At 62.1% G+C, this 22,428-nt stretch overlaps 2 protein-coding genes across 5 annotated transcripts; one reads left to right on the plus strand and one right to left on the minus strand.

Annotated features, from left to right (window-relative positions):
- Nucleotides 1–5,061: 5,061 nt before the first annotated feature.
- Nucleotides 5,062–13,262, plus strand: GATD1 (glutamine amidotransferase class 1 domain containing 1). Of its 4 annotated transcripts, none has more exons than XM_042958038.1 (8): nt 5,062–5,187; nt 6,863–6,939; nt 7,447–7,552; nt 7,728–7,835; nt 8,510–8,604; nt 9,448–9,541; nt 9,688–9,799; nt 9,883–13,262. In XM_042958038.1, exons 1-8 carry the CDS (start codon nt 5,124–5,126, stop codon nt 9,887–9,889), a joined length of 663 nt encoding a protein of 220 aa, XP_042813972.1. In that variant the 5' UTR covers nt 5,062–5,123; the 3' UTR covers nt 9,890–13,262. The 4 variants fall into 4 exon arrangements, with proteins under 4 accessions (XP_042813972.1, XP_042813970.1, XP_042813973.1 ...); XM_042958036.1 differs by having other exon boundaries at nt 6,877–6,983; XM_042958039.1 differs by lacking the exon at nt 9,883–13,262 and having other exon boundaries at nt 9,688–9,803.
- TALDO1 (transaldolase 1) lies at nt 12,740–21,385 on the minus strand. The gene is made up of 8 exons (XM_042958035.1): nt 21,242–21,385; nt 18,139–18,262; nt 16,681–16,788; nt 16,335–16,466; nt 13,715–13,890; nt 13,420–13,617; nt 13,114–13,259; nt 12,740–12,958 (listed from the first exon to the last, which is right to left on the minus strand). The coding sequence occupies exons 1-8, from the start codon at nt 21,336–21,338 to the stop codon at nt 12,926–12,928; spliced, it is 1,014 nt and encodes a 337-aa protein (XP_042813969.1). The 5' UTR covers nt 21,339–21,385; the 3' UTR covers nt 12,740–12,925.
- Between the last annotated feature and the right edge of the window lie 1,043 nt (nt 21,386–22,428).

A 22,428-nucleotide genomic window follows, 5' to 3' on the forward strand; every position in this document is an offset into this window, starting at 1 on the left:
CGCCTGGGTGGCTCAGGCGCTTGAACGTCTGACTTCCGCTCAGGTCATGATCCCGTGGTTCGTGAGTTTGAGGCCCGAGTCGGGCTCTGTGCTGACGGCATGGAGCCTGCTTCAGCTCACCTGTGCCCCTCTCTGCTTCTCCCCCACTCATGCTCTCTCTCACAAATACTTTAAATATATATATTCATAAAAAAAAAAAAGTACATACAACAGGGGCGGCCGGCTGGCTCAGTAAAGCATGAGACTCTTGATCTAGGGGTTGTGAGTTTGAGCCCCACATTGGGTTGTAGAGACCACTTAAAAAATAAAAACTTTAAAAATGTACATGCTCTAAATCTAAATCACACTTACAAGGACATCAGAAAAACTCAGGTGCGAGCATCGTCTCCTGGACAGAGGCGTCCACTGGCTGGATGCTGCCAGACGGGGACCTGCCCCCCTCCCCGCGCCACGGGGGCTCCCCGGAGACCTAGAGTCTCAGCCCCTGTTTGCTGAGCCTTTTGTGCCGCAGCTAAGGTCTCCCTACGGCCATGCCATGTGGTGTCACGTGTGGGCTTCGCAGGGCACGTGTGAGCAGGTTGTGAGGACACAGGCGACGTGTGTGTGTGTCCACTTTGTTTTCCCCTCTAGCACCCCTTCCTCCCCCAAGAGCGTGAAACTCCTCTTTGGGGAACTCCCATCCTGGCAGGTGTTCTTGGTGTGACCAGGGGGTAGAGCTGGTCACTGTCTCAGGACCCTGCCCTCCCCAGATATAGGCAAGGGGCCAAGTGCGGTCCTGTAGATCCTCTCTTCCTTGGTTGGGGCAGACTGACCAGGCACGGTGGCAATCTCACTGCCCCCGAGTCGCCGGGGTCAGTCCTCCCTGGCTTCTGGGGCTTGGTCTTCGGGGCCTGCCCTGGCCCAGCGGCCCCTGACCTCACACTCGGTCCCAGGGCCACACTGGCAGAGGCTCCTGGGTCCCAGCGTGCCTGCACATTTCTGTCTGGTGTTTTGGCCAAGGCAGGGCTGGCGAGGGCTGTCAGGATTGCTGCGCAGGGTGAGGGGCTGTGCCGCCTGCCTGGTGGCCGCAGCACAGCGAGGGACTGTTGCCAGGAGAACAGCTTCCCCTCGGGCTGCTGCAGAGAACGCTCGGGTGATGTCCCTGGGACCCATCTGGGAACAAAGGATGAGTGTGAGCCAGCAGCTGCCTCCCCCCAGCTCGGTGGTACCTGGAGGTGTTTGAGGGGAACCCCATTCAGACTCTCCTCTGGGTCCTCCCATCCACCCGCTGATCCCTGTCCTAACGTCCTGGGCAGGACACGCAGCCTGCCTGTCACATCACCTCACTCCAGGCCACCAAACTGCCCACTTGTCTGACATCTTCCAGCCACACCCTGCCAGCCCGGGGGCGGGTGGGGAACCAGCTACTCCCACCCTGTCAACAGCACCACCGAGCTCTACACTAGGTGAAGGGATCCTGTGCTCCCAGCCCACTGCCCTGGCCTCAGCAGCCCCCCATGCCCTAGGGGCTGCCATTTGCCACCCCCTGCTGTCTGGTTCAGGGCCTACAGGACTCACGAGTGCCTGGGGTCTAAGTCTCCAGACCTCACCCGGCCCAGCCTCAGCCAAAGAAAAACCAGGAGCTGAGGGGTCCAAGCCCAGCTGGGAAGAGGGGTGCATCTGGGGCCAGAGACATGAGTCACCTGGCAGGCGGCCTGGCCGGCAGGGCTGCCCATAACACACCGGCCCTGAGAGAGAGGCCAGTCCCAAGTCTCCTGAGGTCCACCCAGTGGTTGGGCTGAGCTAATGGGGGTGGAGGGCGAGGGGGGGCTTGTAAGTTTGGAGGGTGTTCTCAGGAGGGGAGTGCTGGGCAAACAGTGCATCTGGTGCCCATGGGCTTTGAGGGACAGTTAGGAGTCTGACAGACAAGGAGGAACTCTAGCATTTCAAAGGGAGGCCTAGCCGGTGCAAAGGCACCTAGGACAAGGCTCAGACATGCTCTGAGAATGAGGAAGTTGCTAAGGAAGGAAGGAGGGGAGACTGGGGGTCCTGAGGCATCGGTCAGCCCGCCTGCTGGAAGGTCCTCCAGGAATGGCTCCTCACGCACCCACCCTTCCTCCATCTGGGGCAATTTCCATGGACAGGAACGAAACGACAAAACCTTTTCCTGGCGCGTGACGACAGGTCATGTGATCCCTGCACCTTGTGTTTCAGGATCCCTGAACAAAAAGCAAAACCCCGGGTTCAAGGGCATCCCTACACCTCCAGCAGAGCCTCTGTGCTCAGTCCCCAAGCACCCCTCCAACCTTACCTGCCCCACCTGAGCAGTCACTATTGGAGGACGAGGTTCCCAAAGAGCTTGTAGACGATGCCCCAGAACTCCACGCCCATGAGCCCCATACCCCGAGACCTTATGTGTGACTCTGGGCAAAGGCCTAGGGAAGAGGCTCAGCAGGATGGAAATGGGAGGTGCCCCCTCCACGGGGCCCTAGAGGGGGAGGCCCTTCCTCTTGGGCCTGGATCCTTCCCAGGAGACAGTCATCCAGATGTGGGCCACTGGCTGCAGACCTGTCTGGTCCGCCGAGGCCCTCCTGTGTTCCACCCCTGGGAGGAAGGGTTACCTGCCAGTCTTTCCCTCTGCAGCAGCCCCAATCACACCCAAAGCAGGACCTGAGTAGCACCCTCTCCTCGCCTGCTGAGGTGAGGGGGGTCTAAGGGGCAGGGGGGCTGACCCACTGGAATGGGAACCCACTCAGGAAGTAGGCAGATGAGCCAGCACAGCTGGGTGTGTGCAGAGGGCAAGAGACCACAAGCCCACCTGGGGGGCACCCCCACCTCAGGCTCACCCCAGTCACCATGACGGGGCCTCGGGCATCATCCCGTCCAGGTCCTTACTGTCCACAGGGACACATACCGAGTGGCAGGCTGCTGCCAGACCCGGAATGAGGCTCCTGGTTGGCAAGGCCCCATATCAGCACACCTGTCCCTGTGCAGGCTGCCCACCTCAACTCCACATGCCACAGGGGACCCAGACCCTTACAGGTGCCTGTGCTGGGAGCCGCTGAGGGGCCCAAGCACGCCGCCCTGGACTGGGGTCAGGGTCATGCACACGTGCGAGAGCAAGAGCGCACATACAGGGGACGTGGACTAGGTGTGCTCCGCCTGCTGGGGTGGGTGGGTCCAGCCGGCAGGCATCGTGCAAGGGCCTGGGTGTGCAGTGGGGCGCACGCTGGTGCACACACATGCATACAACAGCCTTGCTGCACGGTGTCACAGCCAGGCTTCCTTTTCCATCCTCTTAGCGATGGAGACGACCAAAGTGGCTTAATGAGCCTGTGATGCAGGAGGAGGTAGGTGCTAGGGCTGCCCTGGGGTGGTGGTGGGGGGTGGGGGGGACAGTGCCAGCAGGAGGATCCCGTGGTCCCTGCTGCAGCCTGGCATCTCCAGCCCCTGGGTCCCACGAGTGTGCATGGCGGGGAAGCTCTTCATGTGGCTAGGCCTAGCTTGTGGTCTGACCTTAGTCCTGTTGGTTTCCATCCAAAGTCCCTCACCCACCCAACACGGCTCCTGTCCCCTGTCCCCTGTCCTGAGGCCCTGCCAGCGCCAGGAGGCCCTAGCTCCTGCTTCACTCTGGAGGGAGGGTCCTGCAGGGGTTGAGGTCCTGACTGTGTCGCTGCTAGTCAGGACTCCTGGGAGTGTGGGGCTTAGCCAGGCAGAGGACAGAGCCAGGGGCGGTGGAGGAGGTGTGCCCAGGAGATGCACCTTGGCCTAGACTCACCCTCTCTGGCATTTCTTACCCATGACCAAGGTTTCCCTACTCAGGGCAGAGGCTGGCAGGACCTTGGGGGAACCCTGCTGCCCGCCCCTCCACCCTGGAAGCAGGGGGTCCTGGAGGTGGCCTGTGGGGCCAAAGGGTGAAGCTGCTTCTCTTAACTATCAGCTTGCGCCCAAGCCCTTCCCTGCTCTCCAGCCCAGGCCTTAGAGAACACCCAGGAATCTGCTGATGGCCCATCCGACTGCCTCCTAGACAATCTATGGAAACACTGCTCCAAATGCAGCTTGGCCAAACAACATCCTAGATTTCCTTACCAAACTCAGCACCCTGAAGCATCTCAGGAAGTGATACCCACATTCCTCCAGGGACTCATTGAGCCCCAGTGACCCTGGATACCTCTGTCTCCCCACAACCATCCTGGGGAGGCAGAACCCATCCATACTGCCCCTGCTTCCGTGGACACCTGCACACCCCTCCCTGGCCTCCAGACTCCCACCCTGCCCTCACCAGGCCCACCCTCCGTGCCCCAGGTGAGCGGTTCATCCAGCTCCTCAGATGTGCCCCCCTATTACCCATCTGAGCTCCCACCCCGGCCCCCACCCCCTCTCCCCGTTAGCCTGCCCACTCCACTGCTCTTCTCACTAACAAACGAATGTCACCTTCTCTGAATCCATATCCCAGCCCTCACCCCCAAGACATGAGCCCCACTGGGCAGGGCGCTTTGCCCCTGGCATTCCACGTTATGTCTTCAGTCTCAGTGACCAAGTATTAAATGTCCAAATCCACGAGGCAGCGACCATCATCCACGGGAAGGGACCCTGGTCCGCTGGGGGGGGGGGGGGACACCTTCGCCTACAGGGAGGGACCTCCATCAACGAGGAGAGACCTTGATGTACAGGGAGGGGTCTTCGTCCACAGGGAGAGACCCACGTCCACGGAGCGCAGACCTCCGTCCACAGGCAGGGGTCTTCTCTCCCGGTTCACGCTCCTGCCCCAAGGGACGAGGGAGGCACCGTGCTCCTGACTGTGTCCAGGGGCCGGGCCAGGGGTGTGCTCGGGGCCGCTGAGGCGTCCCGCCGGGAAGTCAGCCCGCGCTCTGGGGCCGAGGTCTGAGCCCCCGGACGCCCTCCGCCCCGCTCACGGAGCTGGAGGGGGCTCGGGCCTAGGGCGCAGTCGCACGGGGCGGACTCCGCCCCTGACGCGCGCTGGGGGGCGGGGCCGGGAGGGAGGAGGCACGGCGCGTGAGCCTGGCGCCGCATTGGCCCCGTAGCGAAGCGCCGCGACACGTGACCGGCGATCCCGGACCGCGCGCGCACACACGCACGTACACTTCACGCACGCGCAGGCCGCACCGGCCCCGGCCGAACCCATGGCGTCCGAGCGGCTGCAGAGCCGGCCCGCCTGCCTGCTGGTGGCCAGCGGCGCCGCCGAGGGTGAGGCTCGCGAGGGCGGGCGGGCGCCCAGCCGCGCCGGCGGGGAGGCAGGTGGAAGCCCCGCCGTGGAGAGGGAGCGTCGCCAGTGTCCCGGGCGCGGGGGCGCTGGCTGACCGCAGGGGGGCCCCGCGCCTCGGCGTTTCTGTGGGAAGAGAGCGGGTCCCGGGCTGGCGCCCGCAGGTGCCGCCTCGGGGGCGGGCAGGCCTCAGTGTGGGGAGGGGCGGGGGGTTTCTGAGGGGCCGGGTGGGGGGGGCGGCAGCCCCGGGGGCCGGGGCCTTCCGGAGCACGTGGGTCATGAGCCTGTGCCCACCTGTCTGCTGGCTGGCCCTGCGCACACCCAGGAGGGTGAGGGGTTGGAGAAGTTTGGTTCTGGGGGCCGGAAATGTGCGGGGGCAGAGAACCCTCAGACCCGCCAGGTGGTGAAGGCACCAGGAGGGGCCGGCGTGGGGCTCGAGCAGGACAGCGGGGCTGGTGGGTCTGCGATTCCGTGCAGATTCTCGCTCAGGGCCAGCAGGGAAGGAACGAACCGACGGGCGGGGAGGCAGCCGACTGTACCGAGCATCTGTGCTTCCTTTGTCGGAGGGAAGTGATGAGCCCTTGGTCACGTGGTGGGGGAGGTGGCGACCCAGGGTTGGGACCTGGGGTCTGGCTCTGGAGCCTGGTCTCCTTGTATTCTAGAGGCGCAAGAGGGTGAGGGAGAGGATTGCAGGTCGTGGAGTCACTGTGTGCTGAGCCCCAGGGGCCCTGAGCGCTGTGCCCACACTGAGGGTGGGAGGAGCCACGGGGAACGGGGTCGGTCCTGGAGTGGCAGGTTGGGGGGTACAACCAAAGGTGGCTGGTTGGAGTGGATGAGGGTGAGGAGGCGTTGGGCCAGCTTGGCTGTGCGGTGCGGAAGGGATGTTGAGGACGTGGGGTGGGGGCACAGCTCTGACCAGGCCACGAGGCACTGTAGGCAGGATGAGGGTTCCGGCCAGAGTCCCTTGAGGAGGCCCTGGGGTGAAGCAGTGTTCAAGGAACTGAGAGCACAATCAGGCAAAGTCTGGGGGATGATTTGTGGGTACTGTCTTTGCTCAGCGCGTGCACTCTGCTCCATACGTATTAGTACAAAAGGACGAATAAAGATAGAGAAGAGGTTTAGGGGTGGGGTCGGGGATTGGGGTAAAGGTGGAAGGGTGCACACCAGTCCTGTTTAGAAGCAGATAGCTCCAGCCCCAGCAGCCAGGAATCTTGTGGGCCAGACGTGGACAGAAGAGGGCTGTGAGCAGCACTGGGGATGGGGGCAGGGTCCGGGAGCCAAGTGTCCTTCAGTGAGGGCGAGGCCTGCCCGAGGGGAGTGAAGAGGGTCCCGCTGACCTTTGCCCACCCCCCAGGACATAGGGCTTGCTCAGTGTTGCCTCTCCCTGGCTGAATGTAGGGGGAGTGGGGGGTGGGCTCAGTCGATGCCCTTGGGTTTGCACTTGGGTTTGCCTTCTGGAAAGGCCTTTAGTAGTCAGGCCAGGGAGACAGCCTGTCCTTTGGGGGTGGGGCCTGTGGGCTGGGGCTGTGAGAGGGGGTCCTCCATTGGGGTGGGGGACCAGGAGAAGACTCCAGGCTGGAGCTGGGAGTGTGTGCCCTGCTGCCCCTCGTGCTGCCCCCAGAGCCTCGTGGCCTTTTGAGAGCCGTGTTCACCTTGCAGGTGTGTCCGCCCAGTCCTTCCTGCACTGCTTCACGTTGGCTGGCGCCGCCTTCAACCTGCAGGTGGCCACCCCTGGGGTGAGTCCAGCCAGACGCACGGACGGGCTCCTACCTTTTTGGGGGTGAGGCCGGGGGAGTGCTGTTTGTCTCAGGGAGGAGCAGGGAGCCTCAGGTTGACGTGACCCCGAGAGAGGTGGCCGGGCTGAGGACTCGGACCTTGGTGGCATCGTCAAGCTCTGGCCCCACTGTGGTGCGGGAGACCTTTTGTCGTAGGTCAGCGCCTGCACACGTGCGCGAGGGTGGTATGGACCTTCACCGGTTCTCCAGTTTTCTGTGGCGTGGGCTTTAGGGGTCACAGCGATGCCTCGAGTGTCTGTCACTTGGCATGTTTCCGTTGTCGTCCCCAGTGGGACAGTTGCTGCCACCTTATGGGTGGGAGATGAGGGCCAGCAAGGGGTGGCTGGGGGGGTGCGGCGAGGAGGGGTGAGGGGCTGGGCTGTCGGTGCCTTTGTCCCCGAGCTCTCGTCAGCCTCTGAAGTCCCTGTGAACCGACAGTGGGGTGTCTGCCTCTCGGTGCTCCTGCAGGGGAGGACCATAGACTTCGTGGACGTTAACGACAGCAACGCCCGCTGGGTGCAGGATTTCCGCCTCAAGGCCTACGCGAGTCCCGCCAAGCTGGAGTCCATTGATGGTGAGGGGCCCCGGGGGCCAGAACCTTGGGGGCTCGAGGTGCGGGATCCCGGGGGGGTTCGTGGCCTCCAGAGTGCTCCCTTGCTTCTGTTTCTGACGCACTTGCCGCGGAGCGCCATGACCGAGCCGCCCGCGTCCTCGCTGTCTGTGACCGAACTGCCGTGGTCTCCCCCCAGGTGCCCGGTACCACGCCCTCCTGATTCCCAGCTGTCCCGGGGCCCTGGCCGACCTGGCCAGCAGCGGGTCCCTGGCCCGCATCCTCCAGCACTTCCGCTCAGAGAGCAGTAGGTGACCCCTGGGACTGGGGATGTGCGTGGGGCGGCACCAACGGCCGGGAGAGGCCAGTGGGGATGGTTTGGGGGGGCAGACAGGGCAGACGCAGAGAGCCTCTGACTGACCATGAGGGCGCACGTGCTTGCACGCACAGGTGCACACACACGCGGCGGGGCGCCCCTCCCTGTGCCCCCCACCACGTGCCCCTCGGTCGCTCCCCCTGTGTGTGACCTCTTCCTGGCCTCCGTGGGGGCTGGTGGCTGTTTCCCCCAACTCGCTCTGAGGCGGGTGGGCGACCTGCCGGCTTTGTTCGTCACGGGGTTCAGGGCTGGAGGCCAGCAGGGCGAGGAGAAAGGCTGTTCTGTGGAGATGTGGCACGCTGCCCAGACCTGACAGGGATGGGGACAGGATGCTCATTAGGGACCAACAGACAGAAACCCAGGGCTCCACACAGCGGCCTTTGTCAGTGGGAACAGGGCCGCCTGTGTCCAGTGTGGTCTGGACAGAGAGCGGTCGTTCCCGGCCGCCGCTGCCACCGTGGGAATGCGCTCCAGCTTCCCCACCTGCGGTTTGGTCACTGGGCCCGTCGCGCCCCATAGGTGGAGGGAGCTCTGAGCTGGGAGGTGTGGGGAGAGGGGCAGGGGCCCCGGCGGGTGTCGGCCTCAGGCCCCGCCCCTGCTTCCAGAGCCCATCTGCGCTGTTGGTCACGGCGTCGCCGCCCTCTGCTGCGCCACCAATGAGGACCGGTCGTGGGTGTTCCAGGGCTACAGCGTCACGGGGGTGAGTGCGGTGCAAGGGAGGGTCCCAGGTCCCAAGCCGGAGAAGGCTTCAGAGGCCCGCATACGTGCTTGGAAGCACGGGGACTGTCCTCTGGCAAGGGTGACAGTCATGTGCCCAGCCCAGGATCATGGGTTTCCGGCCCCAGGCAGTGGTGCTGCTTGCTTGCCCCTCCTCACCCCTCCCCTGCTGCCCTCCGAGATGGCCCCAGGGCACAGGCACAGGCTCTGGACGAGGGGAGGGGAGCACAGGGTGGGGCTCTTAGTGTGTGTGTGTGTGTGTGTGTGTGTGTGTGTGTGTGTGTGTGTGTGGTGGGGGGGTGACTTTGGGATGCCGGGGAAGGAGCAGGGGTCAGGTCAAGACCTTGCTTTTGTCCTTGTCAAGTGCACGGCACCTTTCGTGTCCAGGAGTGAGGGAGAGGGCCTGGTCAGGCAGGAGACTGGAGGGAGGGTCCAGACCTCGAGGACTGCGGCCCGACCACTTGGGTCTGCATGGGACCGGCCTGGCCAGTGGTGCGGCCGAGGTTGGGAGGGGGGAGAGCCGCAGGGGCATCTCACTGTGTGCCCCCGCGGCCCTGGGGCGGCTGTACCCACCACCCTGTCCCTGGACTCTGCCCGTTGCTACCGAGGGTCTCAGCCCTGAGGCTGCTCGTCCAGCCCAGCTCCTTCACTGGCTCATGCGCCCTGGGGCCCTGGAGGGGCGGCCCGATGGTTTTGTTGTCTGAGCACCTGCGGCGGGAGGGCGGACCCCCTGGAGCAGCGGCGCACAGCCCCAGCCCCGGCGTCCCTGCTTGATTTGGACCTTCCTGACCCCGGGGTGGGAACCCCCTCCCCCCTCCCTCCGCAGCCCTCTGTGTACGAGCTCGTCAGGGCGCCTGGCTTTGCCCGCCTGCCCCTCATCGTGGAGGACTTCGTGAAGGACGCGGGCGCCAGCTTCAGTGGTGAGCTGGGTGGGGGCCGGGGGCCGCAGCTGCGGCGGAGCCCTGGGGGAGGCCCAGGCCAAGTCCTCCCCAGGCCCCTGCGAGGGGAGAGGGGGGCGAGCCTGGCGCGGGCACTGCCTGAGGCCACGCTCTTGGGGCCCCTGCAGCCAGCGAGCCTGACGCTGTGCACGTGGTGCTGGACCGCCACCTCGTCACGGGCCAGAACGCCAGCTCCACCGTCCCGGCTGTGCAGAATCTGCTCTTCCTGTGCGGCAGCCGGTGAGGGGCCGTGGGGCAGGGGGGTGCGGGCTCCTGGCAGGCCCTTTGCCGGAGCCTGACCCCTGACCTGACCTGTCCTGCAGGAAGTGACATGGCTTCCCGCGGAGCCAGCCAGCCTGCCAGTGGACGCTGCCACCTCAGGCCTCCGGGGACCCTGCCTCTGCCACCGCCCCTGAGAGCGACTTTCCCGGCCCCTGCCCGACCCTGTGGGATTGTTGGGGGCCTCCGGGACTGAGCCCTGAGGGGCGTTTTCTTTGGAGCAGAGGGAGAGCTGAGGGCCGATAGGTGGTCTCTGAGAATTCCAAGGGAACGTAATGCGCAGAGCGGGTCTGAGTCAGCCGTGGGGTCCTGGTGTGGGGTCTCAGCGCCCCCTGGTCTTCCTGGGCGCCGGGTCTCTCGCCCTTGCCTGTCCCCGTCCGCCCAGGCTGAGCCTCGCCAGGGCACCGGGATCCCATTTTGTGTGGTGACGGTGCCTAGGCTGCTGCCTCCACCGCTGTGGGTGTTGGGGGGCTGTGCTAGCTCCCGGCCCCCAGAACGCCCCCGGACCGGCGGGTGCTGAAGGAGCCGCCCTAATTGTAATCCTTGCCTGGTGTGTGGTTTCGGATTGTGATGGCGGCACTGCGCCAGGCCAGGGTGGACCTAGGGGCAGGTGTCACCACGCTCCTGAGGGAAACGTGCTTGTGCGTCTTCAGAGCGGTACTGCTGGCCCACGGCGCTGCTGCCGGGCGGCCTCCAGGCTTGCAGCTGCACCTCTGCTTGTGAGTAGAAGTGACAGCGGCACAGGCCCTACCGGGCGGGAGGCTGTGCGTGTGGCCGACCTGGGTCTGGGGCGGCGGTCGGTCCGCACCATCCAGGACCCCGCAGGCCTTTGCTGGGGAGGCCCCTTCCCGGTGCGTCCGGATCACCCTGTGGTCTCCTCGGGGTGCCTGGCCCAGGCTGCGGCCCACGGTGGGACCTCCAGGAGCCGCCCGGGCCTTCTTGTGGGTCCCCCCTTCCGCCGGCCCCTCCCCGTCTGGGCCCAGCTCTGCACCCAGCCCCTTGGAACAAAGGAGGAGCAAGGAAGCAAGGCATCCCTGGGTCTCAGGCCGCTCCTTCCAGTGCCGCAGATCGCTCTGAGATGCTCGCACGCCCCCTCCACTTCGGGTGTTTGCTGGGAGCACTGGACCAGGAGCTCCTGACACCGCTGTGGCCCTGCTCTGTGCCCACTGCGGGCTGGCCACCCGCACCCAGGGGCCTTGGTCCTACTCTGCCTGCACGGATCACCGCAGGTTTCTTAAAGATCACGCCTCGTGGGTATCATCTGTACCACCTACAGAGAGCTAGTGATGGTTTTGCTTCTGAGTGTCAGATCAAGGTGCCGGCGGGCCCTGCCGAGCGCCCCACACAGCCGCTTCCCGGGCAGCCGCTGTGGCTCGGCCCTGGCTGTGCCAGGTCAGGGTGCAGGGCTGGGGGTGCCTCCAGGCTTCGAGAGACGCGGGCCCCCCCGGAAGGGGCAGGGTGTGGGTGTGGGCGGCCTGCTGCTCTGGGATGCCCCCACATGCCTAGGGCTTTAAAACAGACCCTGACGTCCGCCTGCGGGAAATGACCTACGGGAACAACGCGTAAGCGTCTGTAGCAGCATTAGTCACAGTAACAAACGTAAAACAAATTGTAGTTTCCACGACCCGTGTGTTTTTTTTTAAGTTTATTTTGAGAGTGAGTGCGAATGGGGAAGGTGCAGAGAAAGAGGGAGACAGACTCTAAGCAGGTTCCATGCCATCAGCACAGCGCCTGGCACGGGGCTTGAACCCATGGACTGTGGGTGGGAGGCTGGGTCGAAGGAACAGGAAACCTTTCGGGGTGGGGGCGGCGTTTCGGAGCTCCGTGGTCTGCAGGGTCTAAGTACTAATGTCACCAGCCCGTACATGTGGGTGAGTGGGTGGGCTCGATGCGTGTTGATCGTACCCGGTCACACAGACCCGAGGCCCGGGGTCGGGATCGGGGGCAGATTCCAAGTCCTAGGGTGCAGCCTGTTGACCAGCTTGGAGAGGAAGGCCTGGCCCCAGCCTGCTTGTCAGCCGAGGCCTCGATGAGCCTCAGGTACAAAGCCGCCAGTCAGACACCCAGCAGCCCCCCCTGCTGTGACCTGCCTGCTCCCTGCACACCCTAAGGTGGTTCTCAGCAGAGGCTGGGCCAGCTGGGGCCAGGCTCGTGTACCTGAGGTGATGCAGCCCACCGTGGGCCCTGTGCCCAGAAGCCCACCCTTGGCAAGGTGGCCATTCTGGAACCAACACCACGCCCTGATGCTCTGGCCCCAGCAGAAAGTTGGGGGGGGGGGGGCCTGGGCATCTCTAGAAAGCTGTGGGGAACAGCTTTGTGCACTTGGTGGGCGCTCCCAGGGAGAAGGGGGCACTGGCCTCCCTGCTGGCCCTTAGTGGGACCCAGGGCTGTGTCTCAGGTCTGTCCCTGACCCCCGTCTTCACCTGTACAGACCCAGAATTGTCAGCTGGAACCCTCCCTACCTGGAGGGCAGATGGGTAGCCTGTGACCCTAACGTGACCTCTTCTGGGCAGCCTCGCCCAGCCTCCTGTGCCTCTTCTGGTGGGACAGAGGGGCTACCCCGGGGGCCCCCGTCACTGCCAACAAGCCCTTCCCGGTGTAGTAGGTGGTGCGCCCGTGGACGTGTCCATTCGAAGCCACGCCACGCTGGGCACTCGGGGCTCGGAGGTAACAGCCGGCACATACCCAACTGTCCCCCCGGGTGGCACCCACATGGGAACCAAAGCAGCAGGGATGCCCCTGGGTGCTCCCGCCCCCTGGCTCCAGCCACACTCGGCACAGGCTCCAGGCCCAGGGGAGGGCCTGTAACTGCATCACCCCGGCTGGACTCCGGTCGTAGCCAAAGGCGGGGGCCGCGGTGCTGGGGGGAGGGGCTGCGGCGAGTCAGGAACGGAGCACAAGAAAAGTGATCGCTTTAATGAGTTAGGCAAAATTTTACACAGAATCTAGGATCCATCCGGGCTCCAACCGGTAAAAAATGCACAATTCATTCATCGCCAGGCCTATCACTCGCCCCCTCAGGTGGTGCAGATCCGCGCTCCGGCCTCCGGCACCTCCGGCACCTCGGGCCTCGGGCACTACTCCGGGCTACTTTCCGTTCTCTGCGCCGAACATGCGTTCCTAGGGAGGGAGAGGGAAAAGCGTGACAGGTGCCAGGAAAGGCCTTCGGGACCGGAAGGAAGCGGCCCCTCTGCCGGGGCCGCCAGAGGAGCCGACACCCCCGAGTCCCCAGGGGAGGCCCCGGCCCTGCCCGGCTCGAGCCCTGGCGCGCTCACCATCAGCACCCGCTCCAGCTTCACGGCGTCGGCGGCAAACTTGCGGATGCCGTCCGAGAGCTTCTCCACGGCCATCTGGTCTTCGTTGTGCAGCCAGCGGAAGGCCTTCTCATCCAGGTGCACCTTCTCCAGGTCGCTCGCCTGGGCTGGGAGCACGGGCATCACCCAGGGCCTTCTGCGCGCCCCCCCCCCCCCCCCCCGTGCCCCCCTCAGGCCCCAGGCCCTTGGGCTCCAGACACAGGCGGGACGCGGTCCGCGCCCCCGGGCTGCACCCGCCCCGCGGTGACCAGGGTGAGGCGGCCTTACCCGCCTTGGCCGACAGCATGGGTGCCAGCTTGCTGTTGTCCTTGAGCAGCTCCCCCAGCAGCTTGGGCGAGATGGTGAGGAAGTCACAGCCCGCCAGCGCCTTGATCTCGCCGGTGTTGCGGAAGGAGGCGCCCATGACGATGGTCTTGTAGCCAAACTTCTTGTAGTAGTTGTAGATCTTGGTGACGCTCTTCACTCCTGCGGTGACACACACCGGGTTCCTGAGCGGCCTCCCCGCCGACTGCGCCGCCCAGAGCCGCCACCCCCCGACCCTGCGCCCCGCCGCGCCCCTCACCGGGGTCCTCCAGGGGCTCGTAGGCCTTCTTGTCTGTGTTGGCCACGTGCCAGTCGAGGATGCGCCCCACGAAGGGGGAGATGAGCGTCACCCCCGCCTCGGCGCAGGCCACGGCCTGGGCAAAGGAGAAGAGCAGCGTCATGTTGCAGTGGATGCCGTGCTGCACTTCCAGCTCCCTGAGGGGACAGGGCGGGGTGAGCCAGGCCGGGGGGCCCCGGGACCCCGCGCGGGACCCCGCGGGACCTGGAAAGAGGCTCGCGATTCACTCAGGGGACAGGCGGGATCGGGGCGCCCCCCCCCCCCACATCTGCCACAGTCACCCGGGCTCTCCCTGGCCAGTGGGTGATGGGTGACTGGGATTTTCGTCAAACCCACAATTCAAAACAGAGAGAAAAGGCAAGACAGGCCCCCTGGGAGCCACAGTGGGCCTCCCGGCCCAGACACGCACATCTGCACCTGGGACCCCAGTCCCACGCCACCTCCCAGAGCTGGCCGGGGCCAGACCCCGCGGACTCACCTGACCACGGTACCGTCCCGCCCTCTGTCCCCCACCCCCTCCCCGCATCCTGCAGCCTCCCTGCGTCACCACCCACCAGGACGTGCTGGGGTTGACCCCTGAGATAGGGCAATGCCCACTCTGCCACGCGCTGCGGAGTGAGCTGGGACGGCCGAGCCTGTGCTCAGGCCCCTCTAGGCACATTTCTACCCCAAGGGACAGCTTCCAAGTGGCCTCCATGGCAGCGTTCGAGAAGTATGGCTGCGGAGAGCGAGGACTGGGCGGCGGTGGGCGGCCAGCCTCTACCACGTCTCGTGCATGGCACAGCCATACGTGTTCCCGGCGCGGGCACCCGCAGCTCAGGCCGGCCCACGGGAGGTGCCGCGCTCGAGGCCAGGCCCTCCTACGACCACCACCTCGATGACACCCGGCAGCTGCGCGGGTCCGACCTAAGTGGAGGTGTTTTCGGAAGCGGCCGGTGGGGCGCTCTGGGAAGGTGGCTTTATCAAAGTGTGAGACAGGAGACAGACACTGTGGGGAAACAGTCCCTGAGCAGGGGACTCACGAAGGACAGGACTGTTCCATCTAACCCTGAGATGGTGAAAGAGAGTGCAGAAGAAACAAGCCCGATTTGGCAGCGAAAGACACAGTCGACGCAGCTAATCCTCAAGAGGACTCTGGTCTGATCTGGACGGGGCTCCGTCTGCACAGCAAGTTTCCAGCGACCACGAGGACTGCGCACGGGCGCCGCCCAGCCTTGCGTGCGGCGCGCCACCTGCCATCGGGCACGGCCCCAGGCTCCGCTTACTTAGCCCAGGCACCCACGTGCTGACCATGCTGCTCGGAGAGGTTTGCAACCTCGTGGCACCATGCGGATGTGGCCTCAGAAGCGGCTCGGACACGGGGCACCTCGCTAGCTCAGTCGGTTCCGGGTCTGACTGGCCCATGTGATGATCTCGTGGTTTGTGGGTTCGAGCCCCACGTCAGGCTCTATGCGGACAGCCTGGAGCCTGCTTCGGATTCTGTGTCTCCCTCTCTCTCTCTCTCTCTCTCTCTCTGCCCCTCCCCCGCTTGTGCTCTGTCTCTGTCTCAAGAATAAATAAAAACATTAAAACAAAACAAAACAAAACAGAAGTGGCTGGGACACATCTCAGCCCCATCCTGACCCGGATCTCAGTCTGTCTGCACGAGTGAGTGTCGGAGGCGGTGCCCAGGACCCTGGGATGTGCAGCTGCCTGTACGTGTCCATGTTAATGGCACTTTCTTTCCGGCCTGGCTGTGCTGCCCAAGGACTCGGGACACTTGCGGGAGCAACGAGCCGCGGAGGGCTCGGGAAAGGGATGTGGTGAGCGGGACCAACTGACTCAGGGTCAAGAATAATTTCTAGGGTTCTCAAAAGATTTTCCAAACACTGCTGACAGAAATGACAAGTATCAAAGTAAAGGAGGAAAAACTATGGCCGCAGACAGCACAGCCAGTGGGACACGGCCAGGACCGCGCTGAGGGGCGGCACGACGTGGCAACCCTACCCCCATGAGCGTGTCCCCAAGATGTACGCCACGTGCCCAAACCTGGACACGGACGTTCAAGGCAGCATCACCCGTGACGGCCCCAAAGGCGGACACACAAAATGCGGTGTAGATACAAGGGAGCATTAGCCTTAACAGGGACACAGCCCGGACACACGCTGCCACTTGGGTGAACCTCGACACCTGCCACGTGAGGGAAGCCAGACACAAAAGGTCACGTGTTCTGTGATTCTGTTGACGTGAGACACGCGGAACAGGCAAAGCCAGAGAGACAGAAAGTGGGTGAGTGGCCGCAGGTGTTAAGGGGCCCAGAAAACCCACATCCCATCGTGCGTGAGACGCCCTCGCTGGCACGGAGGCTCAGGTGTCGGTGGCCTCCGGGCAGGGACCGCTCGGGGCAGCTCAGCACACCTGGGACGACAACCAGTCGGCTCTTTACAGGTGGTGCCGGCGGGAGGACGGGAGCCTGGGGCCTCACACAGGCCTCGCGCCTCTCTGGACGCGGCCACCCCGCACCCCGCCACCGGGAGGAGGGCCCCCCATGCGGCGCCCACCCGGGAACCTGCTGCAGAAGCCCCCTCACAGGGGTACTTACTTTCCGGCCTGAATCCCTTCCCAGGTGGACGACAGCTTTATAAGGACCTGGTCCTTGCCGATCCCGGCCTCCTGGTAGAGCTCGATGAGGCGCCTGGCACGGGCCACCATGGCGTCCTTGTCGAAGGACAACCTAGGACAACAAGGAGCGGCCTCGCCTCACGACACCCACCGAGAAGGACCAGCCTGGAGCCCGGCTCACCCTCACACCCCTCCAGGGGCCTACGCAGAACACAGGCTGGACACCAGTCGCTGGACAGGGGGCACCGCCCCGCGCTCCTCACCGAGCGAGGCTGCGGCGCCACGCGGGTCTACGGACCCCCGAGCCCGTCCACCCGAGTCCTCACCTGGCATCCACTTCTGTGGATACACGGCCCGGAACCTTCTTCAATATTTCTGCTCCAAACAACACAAAAAGCTTATCCATAGCGTTTTTAATCTGTTCCTCCTGTGACCTAAAATTCAAGGGAAAAAATTAGGTCAAAAGCTTGTTAGTTTTAAGGGCACGGGATTCTACAAAACAAATTCCTTTCCCTCATCTTCTCCCTCTTTTTCTAATGTTTATTTATGTATTTTGAGAGAGAGAAAGAGAGAGAGCAGGAACGGGGGGAGGGGCACAGAGAGAATCTCAAGCAGGCTCCGCACGGTCAGCACAGAGCCCTACGCGGGGCTTGATCTCAGGAACCATGAGATCACCACCTGAGCTGAAATCAGGAGTCGGATGCTTAACCGACTAACCCCCCCCCAGGCGCCCCTCGTCTTCCTTCTCTTAAACCAGAAAACCCCAAGAAAACAACACACACTTTTCCCCCCTGAACTATGGTAAAACACACACAGCATTACAGTCACCACCGTGACCGCGTCTAAGAGCTCAGCTCGGGCCAACGCTACCGTCTGCCTGCAGAACTTCCATTGTTCCAAACGGAGTCCCTGCACCTTGTGGCACCTGACGAAAATAACCTCCTCCGTCCCCTTGCAGTGGCCTGGGCAGGCGAGTGCGGAGCGCAGTGGTTTCCAAGACGGCCCCCCGTCCGGGGGTCCTCGCCAGCCCGGCGCACACGGGAAAATCTCCAGCCTGTGCATTGCGGGTGAGGACCCGTGGGGTGGCTGGACACAGGGATCGCTAAGAGCACCACCCGGTCACCCGATGCCAGGAGCACCGAGGCCTTGGGGACACAGCGAGGTGAAAGAGCAAGAGAAGGGACAGGCAGCTGGCTGAGGTGGGGGCCGTCCCTGGTGGAGGGCAGGGCACACACCACGCCCGCACGCCGCCCCGACCCGCGCGTCCCCCAGGCACTCCCTCGGCTGTGCACGGTCACCCTGATGAAAACTTAAAGTGACATCAGGAAGGGGTACGTGGAGGGGGAGGAGCAGGGACAGATGGTAGATGGGCACCAGGGAACGTTCTAGGAGGTTCACGTACTCCAGGACCGGATTGTGGGGACGGCTGCACCACTGAATACATTTATCAGAACACACGGAGCTGTGCGCTTGGCGAGTCTTTCTCTAGTAAAGCTGTTAAGAGATAATGAAATGACAGAAGGCAGGTCGGTGATTGCCGGGGCCGGGAGACTCGCCACAAGGGGGGAGGGAGGGACTTTCGGGGTGCTGCGCCTTAACTGGGGAGTTTACAGAGGGTACACGCTCCGGTAAACGACATTCATTGAACCGGACACTTCCTATGGCTGCAGTTTCCTCCATGTAAATTACACTCTGAGAAAGTTGATAAAAACAAACATAAAAAACCCGGCTTCCAGAGCCTAAGAGGCTCAAGAACTAAGATGCGGTTGCGGCCCTGAGCTCACCCGCCCAGCTTCTTGCCGTAGGCGATGGCCTCGTCCAGCAGCCCCTCGTAGGCGGGCATCTGTGCCGCGGCCAGGATCAGGGAGGGGTTGGTGGTGGCGTCCTGAGGCTTGTACTCATCGATGGCTAGGGAAAAGATCAAGGAGAGTAGGAGAGTCGGTGGGGTGCTCGCTCCCCCCCCCCCCCCCAGTCCTCCACGAGTCCCGCAGACACGGACACAGAGTCGCACTTTGCACACATTCCTTCCCTGTCCCGGAAGGCTGGGCAAGGGGTGGCGGTTTGCACAATAACAAAACAACAACCAAGATTAAGGCCAGAGATCAAATAGAAATGTGCTCCTGTGAGGGCTGGTTCACCGCTGAGGCGCAAGGGAGGCCGGGAGGCGCTGGAAGAAGCTGGAAAGGCACTTCCTGCTGCCACACCGGGGCCAGCAGGCACGCGGGCAAGTCAGCGAGTGACAGCACGCGGTTACATTCAAGACCACTTGCCTTCGTTCCACTCTCCTTTCTTTTTTCACCCTAGCTTGTTCTTAGTAACCAAGCCAGGAACGAGGAGAGACCAAGGAGGCTGAACCCGGAGCCTCACCGACCCGACACTGTCAGGGCAGAGTGTGGACGAGCAGGGCCGGCCGACAGCCACCGCCACCACCGCCCACCCCCCACCCCGCCCCACCGCCCCCTGCATCACGCTGCTCACCTCTGGAGGGTTAGCTGGGGCGGTAAACTGACTGCGTGACTGAAAAGTAGTATTTTCAAAGTGCCCTTTGATGGCAAGAGTACAGAGACGGAGAACGGATTGGGGGCTTCCAGGAACGGGGAAGGGGGGCAGCTCTCAGGGGCCCAAGGGACGTCTGTGTTCTAACTGTCCGGGGGCACAAGAGTCTACGCGTGTTATCACTCACTGTGGGCAGTGCTGCTCCCCACCCCCTTTCAGGTTTCAAGCTGGTGAACACTGAGCCACGCCTGCCACCGTGCTGGCACCAAGTTCCTGCTTCTAACAGCACACCCACGGTCACATATAATGTCACCTCTGGCGGACAGCGGGCGAAGTATACATGGGATTCTATGGGCTAATTTCACAACTTCCTGGGAGTCTATATTTCAAAATAATAAGAAGTGCTCTGGGGTGGTGTTTATGCAGGTGTGTCAAAATCCACGGAGGAATGCACTGAAATGGTGCCTTTTGTTACATAAAATTAGGTCTTGAGAAGCCTGACTTTCAGCAAACTTAAGAACAAAACCAATAATTATCTTGAGTCAACATGTGGGCTTCAGGGTCCAGGGGACTTAAACCGAATGTGAAACTGGGGGGCAGGGGCATTGTTCAGTAAAGAGCATCCATGGCTTTGACTGTATTTTCAAAGAGGTGTATGACCCACCCCACCCCCAACTCCTGCCAAGGTCACTTCACAAAATGACCACAAAACCGGATACTCAATTGACAACTATGTAATGTTTATGGATATACGTTATTAACTAATGCACATTTGTTCAAAATAAAAAATGATGGGCACTTGGGTGGCTCAGTGGTTAAGCATCTGACTTCAGCTCAGGTCATGATCTCACAGTTCGTGGGTTCGAGCCCCGCATCAGGCTGTGTGCTAACAGTGCGGAGCCTGGGGCCTCCTTTGGATTCTGTGTCTCCCTCTCTCTCTGCCCTTCCCCTACTTGTGCTTTCTCTCTCTCTCTCAAAAATAAATAAACATTAAAAAAATATGTCAACACTTGGGTTTAGATTTTGTTTTAATTGTTAATGTTTATTCATTTTTGAGACAGACAGAGCATGAGCAGGGGAGGGGCAGAGAGAGAGGGAGACCCAGAATCCCTAGCAGGCTCCAGGCTCCAACCTGTCAGCAGAGAGCCCGACGCGGGGCTCGAACTCACAAACTGCGGGATCATGACCTGAGCCAAAGTTGGACACTTAACTGCCTGAACCACCCAGGCACCCCTAGATATTTCTTTCTTTTCTTTTTTTTTTTTTTTATTATTCTTGAGGAGACAGAGAATTCCAAGTAGGTTCATTCAATAAGTGCCCAAATCTTGATTTCAGCTCAGGTGGTGATATCACGGTTCGGGAGTTCCAGCCCCGTGTCAGGCTCTGGGCTGACACTGTGGAGCCTGCTTCGGATTTTGTGTCGCTCACTCTCTCTGCTCCCCCACATTTTCTCTCTCTCTCAAAAATAAATAAATAAACATTAAAAAAAAAAAAAGGGGGCAGCCAAATGTGCGCGTTCACTCTCCTAGATAAACAACCCTCTTACTCAGAGTTGCCAAAGAGGAATTAAGGCCTGTTTGTCAAGCCACCATGAGAAAGCAGAAAAGAAAGGAAGTCACTCTGTATTGTGTGCCCCACAACACTCATCCCATGAGCGTTTCACAATTTTCCTGAAAATCTTGTTTGTTAGGCTGGGCACGGAGCGCTAGGGATTAACGGTATCGCCCTTCCCTCCACCCTTCTGTGTGTCCCTGGTTCTCCCCGGTGAGCACAAGTCTAACTCCGGAAAATCTAAATTTTAACAGCAGGACAACCTTTGCTTTCCTAGGAGCACTGAGCTTTACCCACGCAGTGCCGCGGCCCCAGGCTGTGGACGTCCACCCAGGGGGACACCCTGCCACTGACAGTCACCTGCGGCTACGGCTGTCCCCGGCGGGGTGGGAAGATGTGCAACAGGAGATTGCAAAAAGCTGGTCTTTCTGGGCCCAGAACTGACTCAAGTTCCTGCTCAGTAGGTCAACCTGTGCCGAATAAACCTGCACCCCGTGGGCAAGGGGTCCAGGTGGAAACCGGTTCCAGGTCCTCCTTGAATCTCTTCCGCAGCATAAAGCCTCGGAAAGCCCTCCCGGGGTTCCCAACAGCTCGGAGGGGGCCCCCTGCCCACCCCAGCCTGCTGCGCTCTTCACCCGCTCCCCTCAGCCCCCGCGCTCCCTCCTCCCCTACCCGCACCGGCCCTCCCCGCTTCGGGACCCCCCGATCCCGGGCCCGCGCCCCCCTCAGGACCCTGATTCCCCGGCCGCCTCGCCCCCCCCCCCCCCCCCCCCCCGGGCCCCGCCGGCTCTCCGCGTCCACGAACACCCGCCCCCAGCACGGCCAGTCAGCGCGCCTCACCGTGGAAGTCGCCCGTGTCGGCCACCACGGTGGTGAACTGCTTGAGCTGCTCCAGCGCGCTCTCCATCCTCTGCCGCTTTACGGGGGAGCCCGACATGGCGAAGCGGCGGCGGAGCGCGGCGGCCCACAATGCCCCGGGGGCCCCTCCGCGCCGGCCAATCGGAGAGCGGCGCGGGAAGGCGGGGCCGAGGGCGCCTCCGCCGCAGGGCGAAGCCCCGCCCGGGCGACGAAGCCCCGCCCCGGTGAGAGCGGCCCTGTGCCCCTGTCCCCCAGTCTTCGTGGGGCTGCAGGCGTCCGGGATGCACCTCCCGCCCTCAGCCTGGCCCGGCGCCCCCTCCAGGCCCTCACTCCCAAGACAGACGTGCTCATTGCCTGGGAAGGAGCCGGCTGGAGACTAGGGCCCTGTGGATTCATTCTCTCCTGCACAGATCCAGAGCCCTTCCTTGCCTTTGGTTCTGGGAATCTGTCCCAGATAAGGAACATGAAGTTCAGAAAGTGTCCCAAAGGCACTATCCATGAAATCTGTCGCAGGAACCATATAACTGCTGGTTTTATATAGGTTGTTTCTCTCTCTCTCTTTTGCTTAATGTTTATTTATTTTTGAAGGAAAGAGAGACAGGGTGTGAGTGGGGGAGGGGCAGAGAGCGAGGGAGACACAGAATCCGAAGCAGGTTCCAGGCCCTAAGCTGTCAGCACAGAGCCCGCCGCGGGGCTGGATCTCACGAACCATGAGATCATGACCAGCGCCGAAGTCAGATGCCTAACCGACTGAGCCACCCAGGCGCCCTTCTCTCTCTCTTAATTGCTATGTGGTTCTTCATTCTGGACCAAGTTTTTTGTTAGATGTGTATGTATTGTAGGTGTTTCCTCCAAGTCCGTGGCTTATCTTTTCATTTTTTCTTCACAGAGTTTTTAATGAGAAATTTTGAATTTTAATGAAATTCAACATAACAATTTTTAATTTTATGGTAAGTGCTTTTTTGTATCTTCTCTAAAAATATCTTTGCTTACTTCCAAGTGACAAAAACACTTTCCGATGGTTTCTTTTAGGGATGTTTTAGTTTGACTTTCATATTAGTTTGTGTTTTTTTACGTTTATTTATTTTTTGAGAGAGAGAGAGAGAGCATGAGCAGGGGAGGGCAGAGAGAGAGGGAGAAAGATAAAATCCCAAGCAGGCTCCACACTG

The sequence above is a fragment of the Panthera tigris genome, chromosome D1, assembly GCF_018350195.1.
Source record: "Panthera tigris isolate Pti1 chromosome D1, P.tigris_Pti1_mat1.1, whole genome shotgun sequence".
Taxonomy (NCBI): Eukaryota; Metazoa; Chordata; class Mammalia; order Carnivora; family Felidae; genus Panthera; species Panthera tigris.